At 37.4% G+C, this 15,655-nt stretch overlaps 1 protein-coding gene, 2 long non-coding RNA genes and 1 pseudogene across 3 annotated transcripts; all 4 read left to right on the top strand.

Annotated features, from left to right (window-relative positions):
* The first annotated feature begins 238 nt into the window (after positions 1–238).
* LOC113673945 (uncharacterized) lies at positions 239–4,277 on the top strand. The gene is made up of 2 exons (XM_089191334.1): positions 239–1,312; positions 2,419–4,277. Exons 1-2 carry the CDS (start codon positions 591–593, stop codon positions 3,269–3,271), a joined length of 1,575 nt encoding a protein of 524 aa, XP_089047460.1. The 5' UTR covers positions 239–590; the 3' UTR covers positions 3,272–4,277.
* Positions 4,278–5,294: 1,017 nt separating this feature from the next.
* On the top strand, positions 5,295–6,310 carry LOC149035793 (uncharacterized; annotated as a pseudogene).
* A 2,576-nt stretch (positions 6,311–8,886) lies between these two features.
* Positions 8,887–9,986, top strand: LOC149035792 (uncharacterized). The gene is made up of 2 exons (XR_016182238.1): positions 8,887–9,227; positions 9,308–9,986. It is a non-coding gene; the product is annotated as an uncharacterized LOC149035792 (long non-coding RNA).
* A 4,362-nt stretch (positions 9,987–14,348) lies between these two features.
* Positions 14,349–15,048, top strand: LOC149035791 (uncharacterized). Its single transcript, XR_016182239.1, has 2 exons — positions 14,349–14,392; positions 14,821–15,048. It is a non-coding gene; the product is annotated as an uncharacterized LOC149035791 (long non-coding RNA).
* Positions 15,049–15,655: the final 607 nt, after the last annotated feature.

Here is a 15,655-nt window from a genome sequence, read left to right as displayed (position 1 = left end):
TGAAGACATTTTTATTAGTTTTCGTATATCTTTATCTGTGAGCCACATATGAGTATACAAAAACAGAGAAGTATAGATTGCTGGCTTGTTTTAGTGAATCTAGGATTTAGGGAATCGCTACGAACTACGCGATCATGCATTTAATAATACTTCTTCCTCTCCTAATGATTGATAGTAGAAGAAAATAGTAATGATATAATGCTATTTTATGTGCCGTTATTAAAAAGATTTGTATTCACATTTAGCTTACTGGCAAAAATTCCGCGAAAATTACTCAAAAGAAATATATCACGGTAGTTATTTTTTGAGAACCACAAAATGCTTAAACAAAATCAAGAAACTGCTGCAGGACCTCAAGGCTCCTTTAATCAGTACGATCTTGTACATATCAGGTTTGAACTTTTCGTGGAGAACAAGTGCTGGAGCTTACATGACGTATTTTTAATTTGACCGCTGTACTATAAACTTGTGTGTTCACTCTCGACGAATGCCACCCGGAAAAGTTGAAGTAAGCGGTACAACCCAGTGATGTCGAAAGCACACAACTATACTGAGATCTTTTAAAAACAGAAATAAGGAATTTTTGAGACATGGTTAAATCATCCTTCGCTTTTTTCGTCTATGTATTACATTTATTTGTTGCTGTGAGTCATTCTGGGTGCTTATATCAGAGCGACTGTCAATCCAACTACGTTTGCTGCAGCCATCAGTGTATTTACGGCTCTTCTTGCGTCGGAAGGAATTGCGCTTCTCAGTCAGACTGTGCGAGCGAGGAAGTGTGTTGCGACAGTGATTGCAGATATGGCAGTGACTGCAATGAGTCCCCTTGTAATGCCGACAGCGATTGTGGTCAGTTTAATCTTAACTGTTGTGATGGCACTTGTCAATATAACGACTGCGATGACGCCGCGGTTTTCTTTGGTTCAATATTTGGATCACTTGTCGTGCTTTTCATGTTCCTTATGTGTATTTCCTTTGCTTTTCGTCGTCGAAGAGCACTTGATCGTGGCAGGATAATCGTCGGCCAAAGAGTGACAACGACTACTACAGTAAGATCTGCAATGCAGAGTAGCTCACCCTACCCCGAACAGAATCCACCCACCTACCAACAAGGCTACCCAAACTACCCCCCTCCTCAGTATGAGCAGCATCAGACAAACAGGCCTCAGCCCTACAACCCTGAACCAAGCATAGCAAGTCACTTGCTGAGTGAACAACCTCCCCCTTATAGTGGAGGACCACAGGGGACTTCAGGGGGAGTTTACACTCGTAAACCTTCTTATGGTTCTGTGCAATCACTACCACCCGTGTAGTGACATGAATAGTTTTTTCTGGTGTAGGAATAGATGAAATGGTATTCAAGGTTCTAGAGCCCCCAAAAGGACCTCTTGTTGCAGCGTTTAGATCACCCCTGATGAAGGCACTAGACAGGAGTGTCGAAACGTTGGGTCTATGAATTGTAACTTCTTCGGTTACGTGCATTAAATCTGCAAACCAGAGTAGCATCAAACTATGTCTGATTGTCCACCTGGTTGCCGTGTGAACTTTAATATATTTTGAGTTAGTACCAGCTTTCATACAAAAACCCTTCTCTCTAAACTGTGGGGTCTAGTGTAGATCATACTAGTATTCCATTTTTAGTGCTTCAAGTCCACGGCCGCGGAGGTCGTCCATTTCTTAGTCAGGCCGGCCACTGAAGTGGCATGCGTTACTGAGAGGGGATGGCGCAAACGCCGAAGGAAACGCACTGATGGTCGTCAGTGACCGGGAAATAATTAACGATAAATAGTTGAATAAACCCAGGTGAATCTCTGGCATACGTTTCTCAGTTGTATGAATCAGTTTTCCAGAATCTATGAAAATTTTTCTTGTTTTTGCTCAGAAACAATGTTTTAGATTTCATTCATCAGGGTACTGACATATTCACAGACAAAAACATGGCTAGAGATAGAGCACTTTGTGTTTTTTAAGGTATTATTCTATAAATAAACATGACCACAAACTATTCTGTTTGTAAGGTGAACTGAGCGGATAACATTGCTTAATGTGCGTAAGCTGCCTACGAAGCGACGCAGATGAGACACGTGCAGTGTAACACAACTCTCAAAGATCAATCAGTTTACCTTGATCTTGCAACGCTTGTTGGTCAAAAGTGAGGCCCGAGTCGCAAACTGAGAGCACAGCGCTGATTACAACCAGATGAACACATCTAGAGAAGAGTGAACGGACGACAACTTTTGTGGCAGTGCTATTTATCGCGAATGCGAAAAACAAATTTCCAAAATAGCTTCCGCCTAAACTGTAATGAGGTGTGCTTTCTTTTTCAACCAATTTTTCTCGCGTGGTACGGGGAAGGGGGATTCACGAAAGTGATGCACAGAGTCGTATGATGGCACTGCAAAATTATATGCGATGACGTCAAAGTCCAAAATCCGCTTGGAGTGACGTCAAAGTCTTACAAGAATCCCCTAGGAATTGTGGGACATCTGGTGTTGACACTCCACAAAGTGAAAAGGAAGCAAGAAAAGATCGTGTTAACGGGAAAATACGGTATTTTCGAGAGATGATCAGATCTTCTTTCGTGGTTTTTGTCCTTGTTAGCCATTACTTTGTTACAGTGACTCCTGCTTGGTGCTCATCTGGGGCATCTGGATGCTCTTTCAACCAAGTTTGCTGCAACCATGAGTGTCAATTCGGCTCTTCTTGTGATGGATTGAGTTGCACTTCTCAGTACGACTGTGGTAGCACGGAAAGTTGTTGCAACAATGTATGTACAGCGGATACCGACTGTTCTGGATTGGATTGTAGTTCCGACCTCGATTGTGGTCAGCCAAATATCGTCTGTTGTAATGGAGTTTGTCAAAATGATTGCTTTAATTGGAACCCTATAATTTGGTTAACATCTGGATTACTAGCTATGATCTTCATGATTACTGTGTGCATTTTCTGCGCTTGTCGCCGTCGAAGAACACTTCATCGCGGCAGAATTATTGTTGGGCAGAGAGTAACAACGACAACTACGATAAGATCTGCACCAGCGAGCACCCAACCTTACCCCACACAGGCACAACCTTACCAACAAGGCCACCCATACTACCCCCCTCCACAGTATGAGCAGCATCAGACAAACAGACCTCCACCCTACAACCCTGGACCGAGCACAGCGAGTGAGCAACCTCCCCCTTATACAGAAGGACCACAGGGAGGAGCAGGGAGAATTTACACTCCCAAACCTTCATATGGTGCAGTAGCATCAGCGCCACCTATGTAAGGCAATGAATTGTTTTACCTCAATCTGGTTATATAACTCTAAAAACTTTTAAATATCTTTAAGAACATAAACCCTTGGATTATCTGAAACTGTTTTGATAGAATTTTTTATGAAAAGGAAAAGGTAAAATGGTGTGGCTTCTGTTACTTTACCTCAGCCAAGCTTTTACAGAAAAACCTGATCATTTTGTAGTCAATATGGGAAATTTATTAATGTTGTTTGAAACTAAGAGTAGAGTTCAAAGTTCATGTGAAGTCCACTGTTTAGAGCTCAAATGTACACTTTGAATTTGAATTTGGCTCAGGATTTGAAGTTTGAATTATTAATTATCAAAGAAAAATGAAGTTTTGCAAGGAATTGTGCAAGTGAAAACTAAATTTTTTCTTGTCAGTCTTGTTTGCTAGTAGCACCATGGTCAAAATTCAACCTAAAAACTGAATTTAGGATGGTAGTATATGAAAGAAGTAAAAGCATTTTTCTTGTTTTAATTGACTTCAGCTACTTGAATCCTTTGTGTTAAAATTGCATATTTCAATATTTTATGTATAGAGATTGAATTGTACATTTAACTTGGTCCACTCTCGCTGGCTAATGAGTTAGTGTACTTGTTTAGTGGAATTGTTGTTTGAAAAAGCTAGAACTTTAAACTTGAAAATCAATTTTTTATAACTGTGGGCTAAGGCTATTGAACCTCCTCATTCTATAAATGGTGGCTGTAATTTCATAGGATTTTAAATGAAGGAACTGTTAATATTACAGCCAGTCTGCCCCAGGTTCTCAATCAGTGAAGAAAAGCAAAAGAGTGGGTTGGCCAAAAACAGCATTCAGTAGATAGACAGGAGTGCAAGCCATTTTCCTTACATATATAGCTGTTACTTCCACTGGCATGAAAATTTTGCACACTTCTTCACTTTTTTTCTCTCTTTGAGAACTTGGCACAGGTTTGTAACAAACTGGCCCTAATACAAACTGAAATATAATTAAATTACAAAATCAATTATTCAAACTTGTAGCAAATAGTAGGGCTCCAAGCATTCAAATTGTCAATTTTTCAAGGACTCACTCCCAATCTGTTTGATGGGTTTGCTACTTCAATTTGTAACACTGATAGTTTCTGGCTCATGTAGTTGAAAGTATACTCTAGCTGGTAGGGGGCTTTTAGAAGGGTAATTGGTTGTCTGCCAATTATGAGAAAGGAGTAGGCAAAGATATTGAATTAATTTTGTTTATAGTAGTATCAATATTTTTTGGGTGGCTCTTTCTGTTGGAACTTTTTAGCCTTACCTTTCCACTCTATAAATTTAACCCTCTAACTCTCAGAAGTGATTAACATTTGACTTCTCCCTATAATATCCATACATTATCCAGCAAAACAGGTAATGAGAATACTCAAACTTACCAAGTAGAAGTTTTTACCCTGATCAAACACCAAATTCTTGTAACTCATTTACAGGGAAATGCAAATGCAAAACCAATATCCACATGTAATAAACAGTCCAAAGCTAAAGCAGTCGAATGCATGGAGGTCTAATTCAGTACCAAATGTTTATAAAAATCTGAATCACAGGGTAAATCGTTTTAAGTCTAATCTTTCTGGGGATATAGAAACAAACCCTGGTCCGGTTATTAATTCTACTAAAACAATTCAAGCTCCTTACAGTTGAGACAATATGGCAATGTTTGGGTTAAATGCTGGTACACAGTGTGTAGCCATGTCACTTGCTTCCCTCATATATAACAAGAGGAATGGTATTGTATCCTCAATGGACTTGGTTAATATCATGAACATTGATGATGAATCATATTCTGGTCTATCTAGTCTATCCAAGCAATCCTATTAACTCTTAATGCCCCAACATCAGTATCTATATTCTCCATTCTCTTCTTTATATGTTTCCTTTAGTACTGCCATGGAGAATTAGTTTTACAATCGTAGATCATTTCCTCTATTTTCATGATTTAGCCATATTACTGTACAGAGAAATTAGATGCTGGTCACTCTCAGGGTTTAAAGGATTAACTGTTAACAGAAGTACCTGAAATGATAATTGTGTTTAATATTAATTATCAGCTTCAATATAGTCCAAGCTATACTGGTACTTTACATGGTACTTGTGAAGTACAAGATTTTAATTATTGTATGTCATTTTCTAATGCTATGCAGGCTTTGCTGGGACAAAAGTATAATTCCTTTCTTTTAACAATCCTTAGTACTTCAGTAGGTTTTTACAGTAATGGTGATGGTAAGTTTAAGATATTTGATTCTCATGGTAGAGATTCATATGGTATGCGCCATCCTTAAGGAACTTGTGTGCTGTTAGAAGTTAACACCTTAAATGAGCTGATAAACTATTTTGAAGGTCTTTATCAAAATCCAAATGTTTCATTTGAACTCAAAGGTGTACATATTAATGAAAAACAATGTGATATGACAGATAATTGTGATCAACAGTTGTCAGCTGTCCCCCTCAAAGCAAATCATGCAGATGCTGAAATTACAACCATTCATATTCCCTTGTTATGCTGTTGTTCCACATCTTTTTATAGCCTTTGTTTTTCCATTATCAAATATTGTGGGTATTGGAATTCACAGACTCTAGATAGAATCACTGACCATGCAAACAAGTTTTACGAAGAAAAACTCAATGGCAATAACAATCCATTCACTATCAACAATTTCCCAGGGACACTTCAAATATATGATGTAGATATTAATATTGCCTTCAATTTGTAGAAACAAGGAATACTGTGATTTACATCTCTTGGTAGCAAATTATTGCTTCAGAAGTTAATCACAGACAATACTAAGGATAATACTGGGTTTTTAATGTGGATTTCAAATTATTTCTTCAGCTGTATTTTTCAGCACAATAATATGAAAAGAAAAGCAAAAAGTGTAAAGTACTATATTATAAGATTCACTCTTAATGGCACAGCTTTTCAAAGTAAGATTAGGGGAGGTGCATATTATATTTGCTCTGTTTGTAACAGAATACTATACTGAAAAGCTGCTATCCAGTTAAAAAGACAAATGTAAAACAGTCAGCAAAAATTATTTACTGAGTTGTATACCCATGATTCCTTTCCGTCTCGGAAATTGACCAATCACCCATCGCCTGATGACAACTTTTTTCGAAGTAGAGAGACTGTTCAAGTGTTTCAAACTTGACGCAACGAGCTTGATATCTGCGACACACAAGAGGGAAGGACAATTCACTTTGTTTGCCGTACTTGGCTTATCGAGTAAAATCGTTTGTTTTGCCAAAAGTTCACTAATTATGTTATAATTGGTATGATTGGTACCCATCACTTGGTGATTTTACAGATCTACTAAATTATATTGAGTTTTGAGTGAAGCACAGAGATTCTTTTAAATCTCAATTTTCCGAGTTAGTCGAATCATTCAGTGTAAGAAAATCGAGATTGTTCGCCTCATTCTTTATTCAGTCTGTCTGTCTCTCTTTTATTGAGGACTAACAATTTATAGCTTTAATGAAACATTCAGTAGTTAGCAGGAAGCTTGTCATATACAAAAAAAAAATCATTTACCGGAGTTTCATCGCATAAATACAAGCATCTAGGATAAGAATGGCATTTGCGTGACATTCGTTGAAAAACATCAGGAAGTCTCGAGCAACGATGGAATCTTCCCAAAAGAGTGAGTCATCAAATTGCTGTCACTCTCAGGTCTTGAGAGGGCTGTGTCATTTTTTTCAGCCAATCAGCTAACTTGAGAATCGGCCTGTATTGGTTAAGATGTCGAATTCTTTCGCATCACATACCCACTTGTTTGTTTGGAGTTTGCAATTGTGGTTCCACCGAGAAAAGGGTGTAGACATCATAAGGATAAAGATGTCTTGTTCTAAAGATCCAATACCACTTTTTATCTTTAAAGGTGAAAATCCTGTTACGGCAACGGGTAAAATCATGACTTGGTTTGACGAGTCCAGTGAAAGAGAAGACGATCGCGCTGGTGATGAAATACGAAACCACGAGCTTTGATATTTTGGAGTTACTAGGTGAATAGTGGACAAGATGGAGTGTGTTAATGGCCTGAATATAATCGTTTAACTGTGCTGATGCATTGTTGTTATAGCAGACATTCACATTGAGATTTTTAAGTGACAGCTGTTGCACCAAAAATCCTCTGATCAATATTTATCTAACAATTGCTTAAATTTTTCATGACGAGCTGTAGTAGTATGAGATATAAAACGTACAGTTCCTGCCCAGTCTACTAAGCTGTGAGAATCATAAGGCAAATTTTCTCAGGGTAATTATAGGGTTTTCTTACTTAACGAGCTTTTTTCTCCTTTATCACCACCCATCCTCCACTCAAATTCGAGCGGCTATGGGGCGATTGATACTTAACTTTTAAATGTTCTACCGCCTTATCAAGAGGGCTCTTAGCCCAAAAACCGATGGCAAGGATGGTCGGATGCTTTAATAAAATGAGTATGTCCTGTTTAGTTTTTTTTCTCTGGTTCTGGTTTCATTACTTTCTTTTTCAAACTTGCTTGACCTAGTTTTCCAAATCGAACCACACGTTAAAAAAAATACATAAAAATTAAATAAATTATTAGCTAAAAAATTCCGTTGAGGACCGGATAAAATTGAATCTCATCAGAAGTAGATTGACCTATTTGACCTGTTGTGGTACTCCAGCATAATGATCACAACAATCGAATTTTACTCTGTAATCCGCTTTGTTAATTAAATCCTCTGTCCCGAAGTAAAAGAGCATGTTAAGGCTCAGAAGTCGAGCTGTCACACGGTGGTTCGTTGCTATGCGATTTCCTCCCTTATCAATAAAGGGCAAAATTACTGAGCGCTGATTGGTTGAGAGAGAGGGCATTTTTTTCTTAATCGAGGGCATTTTTAGTAATCAAGAGAGGGCATGATTACCTGTTAAGTACTTGGCCTCAAATGATTAGTATAGGTAATCACATGAGGCCAAGTACTATTAAGGATTAATTGCACGAGAGTTTTCAAAATTTTGAAAACTCAAGTGCAATTAATCCTTAATAGTACGAGGTCCCATGGGATTACTTGTTTATCAATAAAGGGCAAAATTTATATGAAGGAAAAATCACGCGCGCAGTCTATTTTTATCTGGGAAGCAACGGATTAGCAATGCAACGGATTAGCCAATCATTAACAGGTAATCATGCCCTCTCTTGATTACTAAAAATGCCCTCGATTAAGAAAAAATGCCCTCTCTCTCAACCAATCAGCGCTAAGTAATTTTGCCCTTTATTGATAACCTATACATAGCGTCCCTCTCGTCACGTGATCCAACAGGCCTTTGTTGTTTTCGCGTTCGATAGCTCAGTTGCGGTGGAGGTATTGAAATTCGCTGCTCGGCAATAAAATGATCAATATGAATATATTTGCATCTTACACAGTTGCCCAACATTCCAGTTATGGCTTTCTAATAATAAAGCTTGCATACGCTTCCGTTTGGTAACGAAAAGCGAGTTTTACTCAGTCCCTTTCTGAGACAAATTCCTGGTTTAAACGCTACCTAAAAAGGTCAAAATCGTTACTTTCAGGTGTAGGTATATTCTTCCCATACTAGAGTATATTTTCGATTTCGGGGACCCCCCCTTAGGATTGTGTTTTCGAGGTGAAATCGTTTAAGAATGTGAATTTGGCGCGTTGTGAGGGGGAAATCCATCCTGGGTAATTTTCTATTCTCTTTTTATCCTACCTATCATAAACAAAAAGCTTTATCGTTATATGTAGACTCCATTTGTTTGTATTTTCAATCGTGGAAACCGTAAATTTGTACATTTTAAACCTCGATTTTATCGAGCGCTCGATGCTTCTTGCTGGCTGCCATATTGGATTCTCTACAGATCGCGAATCATTGTGTGTAATTACGGCAGTGAAATGGCCATTCGAAGAAGAATCTTCGTATGGCCAGCAATTTTTCAGGGGATAAACGGGACGATAGGTAAGCAAAGCAATTCTGAACGTCGAATTCGCGTTTGTGTGGTTATGTTGAATAACTTAAATTTCTTCCTCACTTTGCAGTCGAAAACCTCTGTGCGGAAAAAGCAGAAAATGCAGTAAGCCTAATTCTCACCAAGGACGCTGTGATTCTAGTAGAACTTTTCACGCATTCTGGAAGAGTTCATCTTCACATGTAGCTTTGAAAAGAAAAGGAGAGTTACAAGAACAAAACAAAAGGTTATCACAGGACATTGAAGCCAAAAAGGCTCGGCTGGATGAATATGGTAATATTATAACTTTGAGTGTTTTCGAAACGTGCAAAAGATTTCATTTTTACCACCATGCTACTCTGGAGTTCGAACGGAAATAAGTAATGAAAGATTTCCTGATACTGTAACATACGAGGCTCGTAAAAGTGTTCACTTATGCAGCAAACAGCCTGTTGGTCCTGCTACAAATAGCCGTAATCTAAACCCTAGAAATATGAAAGTAAGTGACCTAAAAATGGAGTTGCAAAGTAGGCAATTAAGCACTAGTGGAAACAAAGATGTTCTTATTAGATGCCTTGAGGGTACATTAGCAAGTGAGACTATATAGAATAAGACTTTTCACTGTCAATGTATCACCAGAAAGCTCCATCATCATATTTTATTACCATTTATAAAGTTTACATAAGTTTATTTTTTAACCAGGTAAATTTTCACTGCAATGTCATCTAAGATTATTTATTATTGAAGTTGTAATAAAATTTGAAATAATATATTTTACACACCAGATAGAAAGCTAAATATATTTACTGGAAATACAGTGTCTAGAAAATTTCAACATGAGACCATGTTGACACAGACATGTAACTAATATATGTTTGAAAAAAAGCTACAAACTCGTGTTTCTTTGATCAACACTAACCTCACAATATTAATTAATATTACCTTGTTTATTCATGAGACTTAGTAAGCTTTTGTCGAAAAAAAAATCCTCTGCCGTGTACCGTTGAATATAAAGTGTCACCATAGCCTTCTGACTTTTGAGGTTGTATTCAACAACAAAAGGAGTGTTTTTAGATACAACGACGGCTGACCTGCCTTTGTAAACAGACGACAACTTTCCCTTTGATTTCGGTTGTTGACTGAAATGTCTTTTTCTAAGAACATCCTGGCCTTCGAATCTCGCCGGCGAAAATACTTTCTCCACTGCTTGTATACAAGATAGTGTCGAAGTAATTTTTGATTTTCTTTCATTAAATTTCACTTCTCCACTATAGCCCCTGAACAAAACTGTTATGTGACGAAATATCTGCCACAGAATGAAGATGACAACTGGGCCTACCAATAATGTTGCTTTTGAGCGACTTAGTTTCGAAGCAATCTGCTCTCCAATTTCTAAAAGGTAGCCATCCACCAGTGGACCACAAAGCTCAAGTTTGTTGCCGCAAACCTCTTCTAGTCCGCTATTCATCTTTCCCATACCATAGTTTGGTCGTCTTTTTGCCCACCTGACCGCCTTTATCCACTCCCGCTCAAAAGAAAACTTCAGCTCCAGTTCACTTGCGTTCTAAAATGTTTTTCCCCTCTCTGAAAAATCTGTTTGGCCTCTTAAATCGAACACGACTTCGCTGCCATCTTGCTTTACGCTGGAATACTAATGGCAATTACCGCAGACATTCAGGCGCCCGCGCTTCCGTGTCAGGTTAATACCGGGTAGGCCGTAATGAGGCGATTATCCGTAGTTTTTTCCACGACAATTACGCCATAACAAGGTTTGCTATTACAACCGTGTATACCTGTTTGGAATGGGAATTTCCTTTTTTTTACTCTTTTATACTTATCACTTTTATGTGTAAGTATTTGATCAGGGTGTGTAATTGTCTGCATTACCAAGTTAGACACTTCTATGACATCTCGCGACAGGAAATAACTCTTCCTAGATTTTACGGGGTGCATGTGGCGAATAATGACGTGCTCCATCCTCCTCGCCCCAATATGAAGGGAAAGCAGTTGAGAAGCATATATATATATATACCTCGCCTGGTTTCTTTTACTGAAAATGCCGTATACTGGAAATTTCTTTTTATATTATATTTTTTACTTTCTTTTTATATTTATCATTTTTATGTGTAAGTATTCGTTTAGTATGGGAATCTGTTTCTATATTATATTTTTTTACTTTCTTTTTATATTTATCAATTTTTATGCGTAAGTATTTGTTTAGTAGCAGTTGAGAAGCATGTATATATATACCTCGCCTGGTTTCTTTTACTGAAAATGCAGTATACTGGAAATTTCTTTTTATATCTTATTTTTTAATTTCTTTTTATATTTATCATTTTTATGTGTAAGTATTCGTTTAGTATGAGAATCTGTTTCTATATTATATTTTTTTACTTTCTTTTTATATTTATCAATTTTTATGTGTAAGTATTTGTTTAGCAGCAGTTGAGAAGCATGTATATGTGTACCTGGCCTGGTTTCTTTTACTGAAAATGCCGTATACTGGAAATTTCTTTTTTTTTTTAATTTTTTAATTTCTTTTTATATTTATCATTTTTATGTGTAAATATTCGTTTAGTATGGGAATTTGTTTTTATATTATATTTTTTTACTTTCTTTTTATATTAATCATTTTTATGTGTAAGAATTTGTTTAGTATGGGAATTTCTTTTTATATTAAATTTTTTACTTTTTTTATATCTATAAATTTTTATGTGTAAGTATTTGTTTAGTATGGGAATTTTTTATTATATTAAATTTTTTACTTTCTTTTTACATTTATCAATTTTTATGTGTAAGTATTTGTTTAATATGGGAATTACTTTTTATATTAAATTTTTTTATTTTCTTTTTATATTTATCATTTTTATGTGCAAGTATTTGTTTGGTATGGTAATTTCTTTTTATATTAACTTTTTTACTTTCTTTTTATATTTATCAATTTTTATGTGTAAGTATTTGATCAGGGTGTGTAATTGTCTGCGTTATCAAGTAAATAACTTTTCCCAAATTTTACGGGTGGTCTAAGCCTGGTTTCTTCTACTGAAAATGCCGTATCTTGGAAATTTCTTTCTATATTAAATTTTTTACTTTCTTTTTATATTTATCATTTTTATGTGTAAGTATTTGCTTGGTATGGAAATTTTCTTTTTCATACTAAACTTTTTTTGTTTTAAATTGTCTGCGTTATCAAGTTAGACACTTTTATGACATCTCGCGACAGGAAATAACTCTTCCCAAATTTTACGGGGTGCATGTGGTGGATATTGACGTGCTCCATCTCCCCCCCCCCTCCCCTATAAGGGGAAAGGTTGAGAAGTATATATATATACGTAGCCTGAACCTCGTTTCTCCTTATGGTAAAACGCAGTCCTCACCTAAGCTGGGGTGCGCTAAACGCACGCGCACCATATGGTCACATAGATTTTTGGGGCCACGATTCTGTTGGCCAGCGCCATCTTCTATTGAGTTTCAATCGAGCAAACAGCAAGCAAGTTTATTGACCTGCTGTAGCATGGCAACTTCTTGGATGAAATACGTTTTTGAACGTTTCTTTCACTCTTTATTTCAAACCTTATTACCTGTAAAGGCAGACTGATTCGTCAATTCCATGAAGTTTAAGTCATGGCCCGAGGCTACATATTTATCTTGAAGTCTTCCTCGATAAATTTCGTGGACGAACCGTTGTCAAGATGAAATGGAATACGAACGTTGTAGTATGTGCGTATGTCAGTTTTGATTACAACTACCCTCCGGTATTCTCTAATAATACAATAGTACGTTTATCAGTTTACAAACTCAGACGACTCGACCAAAGTTTGCTTCGCAGATGGAAGCGAAACATGAGGATGTCTCAGGATGTCTCAAGGACGCATATGCAAACACATTCAGGTCAGAGACTCCCTAAGTTGCCACTTAGTTTCATCGAATCTGCCGTCGCACTTTGCTGTAATTCACCAAAGTACCCACTTAGGTGGCCAAGACAACTTCGCCGTCATCATGATTGCTCTGACAAGTTTTAAGAACGATTACATCGGCTGATGAGCACATTTCCGCTCTACACGCGGTATTTGTTTGAAAAGGTTAGTTGAATGAGGTTTCTTCTACTGAAAATGCCCTTCTAGGGCGGGAGAATACATTTGTCGCTGTTGTAGTATATGCAATTTCCACAAGTTAGTAACATTCTATCACAGCAATTTCCGATGCAAAATTTTTAATATGTTAACTAATATGAGAGCTTTGATATTCTTCAAAGGACAAACGCTTACCTGAGACACTGGGAATGCTAATTGTTGAAAAGCCATTGCGGACTCATCATTGGCCTTACTAATTAACTCGCACCAGCTACTCGGAGAAGCCTTTGCTTGATGTTACAGATGTATATAAACTTTGTCGGACACAAGAGAATGGAAGGAATATTCACTTCCGGGTACCGTGCGTGGCTAAGAATGGCAACGATCTGCTCTGCCCTGGCTAAGACCCCTTAGTTGTACACACAAAGGGAAGTTATCGATTATAAACTATGCTTACTGTTATGACACCGTTTTAAAGTGAGAGATTGTGCTTAAATATCGTAGTTGGACGTGTTCGTCAGATACGAATGCTGTTGTCGAGGTAATTACATGGCGTAGTAATTTCTCTCCTTTCCCAAGTTAACAACGTATGACTTAAGGCAAGTTTCTTTGACTCATTGCTCTCCAACTATTTCTACGGTTTGATGTTTTAAGGGTCGGATGAATATCGGTGGATAAATAAATAAATATCGATCGTTCTTCACTTTTATCTGTTTACCTCTTTTATTTAATCCTCAACACAATATACAATGAAGTACCAATGGATCACTAATGCACCCGCTGACCGCTCCTACAGGCTACGGAAGCTTTGTAACGTGTGATTAAGACGTCTTTTCCCGCCGTTTTGATAATGCACTAGTCAGTGGAAAGCCCCGCACCCCCATACCCGGGGAATGCGGGTCATTAGCGGGGGATTTTAGCGGTTTTTAGTGGTCATCTTTGCCCCAGTGTGCGGGGTGTTCGACAACATTAGACACAAATAACAGCGACCGGGGACCGTTAGCGGGGCTAGCGGGGCTTTGGCGGGGATTTCGCTTTTGAATAGGCCTGCAAAGAACACTGGGAAAGCGTATGATCTCAAAATGGCGGCCGCCAACAAGAAGGTATGTACGATTTAAAATCCATTCTTTTCATGCTTGTAATGGGCCATCGATTAAATTCTGTGTTCAATCTCGTGTCTTGTAGTGAAATTAGAAAAAGTTGGGTATTGTTTATGCCCTCGTCATGCTTGATTAGCGATTTATTTAGAGCGTTGACCTTTTGTCTTTTGGCACTTGTTTTCATTTCCGTTGCAACTGTGCAAACCGAGCCAATGGGCGTTTTTTATTTCTTGTTTCAAATGACTGTATTTGTTTTTTCATTGAAATATGTTTCTATAATGTGCTCAGCGTGTCAATTTACTTTTAAGTCTTGTGTTGGATCGGATCGATTTTCAGTTTTCCGTCACACCTTTTAGTTATAAACATCAGTTCAGTATATTTATATTAAAGGCAGACGGTGTAACTTAATGGAATAATACAGTATATTTTAGCTTTTAGGCGCTCCACTGTGTAGACCTCAGTCATTCATCTGGTGAGAATGTTTAGTAATATAGGTACGGCCACATGTGTATATGAATATAAGCTTATATTTGCTAGTCATTAATCGATTTTGATCTTAAAGCTTATTGAAGGCTTTAACCTTGTGTTTTAAGTGGCAATGAAATTTTTGTTTTTGTAAATTTGAGGCACAATTCTTGAAATAAATTAATTTTGGTCAACGTTGTGTATTTGGGATTTTTCAAGTATTGCCCCGGGGGCGGAGTACAAAAATGAGGTTTTGACATAAGAAATTGCCCCGCATAGCGGGGAATTTGCTTCATTTAGTTGGGACGCCTGGTCTAATGCCCCGCTATTCCCCGGGTATGGGGGTGTGGGGCTTTCCACTGACTAGTACATAAGATGGAAAGAAGATGCGAAATTTTAAACTGCTTTACTTGAATCAAGTTTGTAGTATTTTGCAAGCTCCACGTTTGCTCCGTCTGTCACAGTATTATAGTAACTGGTTGAGTGATCAAAACAACTTCCATCTCTCGTCATCAACGCTAACTTATAAACCTGAGAGGAATTAGTTTGTGGAATTAACTGGAAGTTTCAGGTTTGTTGCAAGACTGAAATATTGGCAAATTTTGTGCTTATGGAGGAACAAAATGTGTTTACCTCTAAATCTGGAAAAGAAAGCCTAGGAAAGAAAACTCTCTCCCACGAGAGTAGTTTAATCTTGTCGTTAGCGATAACATAAATCTTGGTTTTTACTTATACTAAGTGACGTGCAATTTGAACGATGGCGGAGTATGATTTATTTATTATATGTTCCATACTTGATTC

The sequence above is a fragment of the Pocillopora damicornis genome, chromosome 13, assembly GCF_964200805.1.
Source record: "Pocillopora damicornis chromosome 13, jaPocDami1.2, whole genome shotgun sequence".
NCBI lineage: Eukaryota > Metazoa > Cnidaria > Anthozoa > Scleractinia > Pocilloporidae > Pocillopora > Pocillopora damicornis.
Note: the sequence above shows the minus strand (reverse complement) of the source record. Positions and strands in the feature narration are given on the sequence as shown.

What these genes read in the sequence shown, in the direction of transcription:
- LOC113673945 (XM_089191334.1), top strand. Translation starts at nt 591, where the DNA reads ATGGTTAAATCATCCTTCGCTTTTTTCGTCTATGTATTACATTTATTT. An exon ending in CAATCACTACCACCCGTGTA is followed by an intron (nt 1,313 to 2,418) that starts GTGACATGAATA and finishes TATGCGATGACG; the next exon opens with TCAAAGTCCAAAATCCGCTT.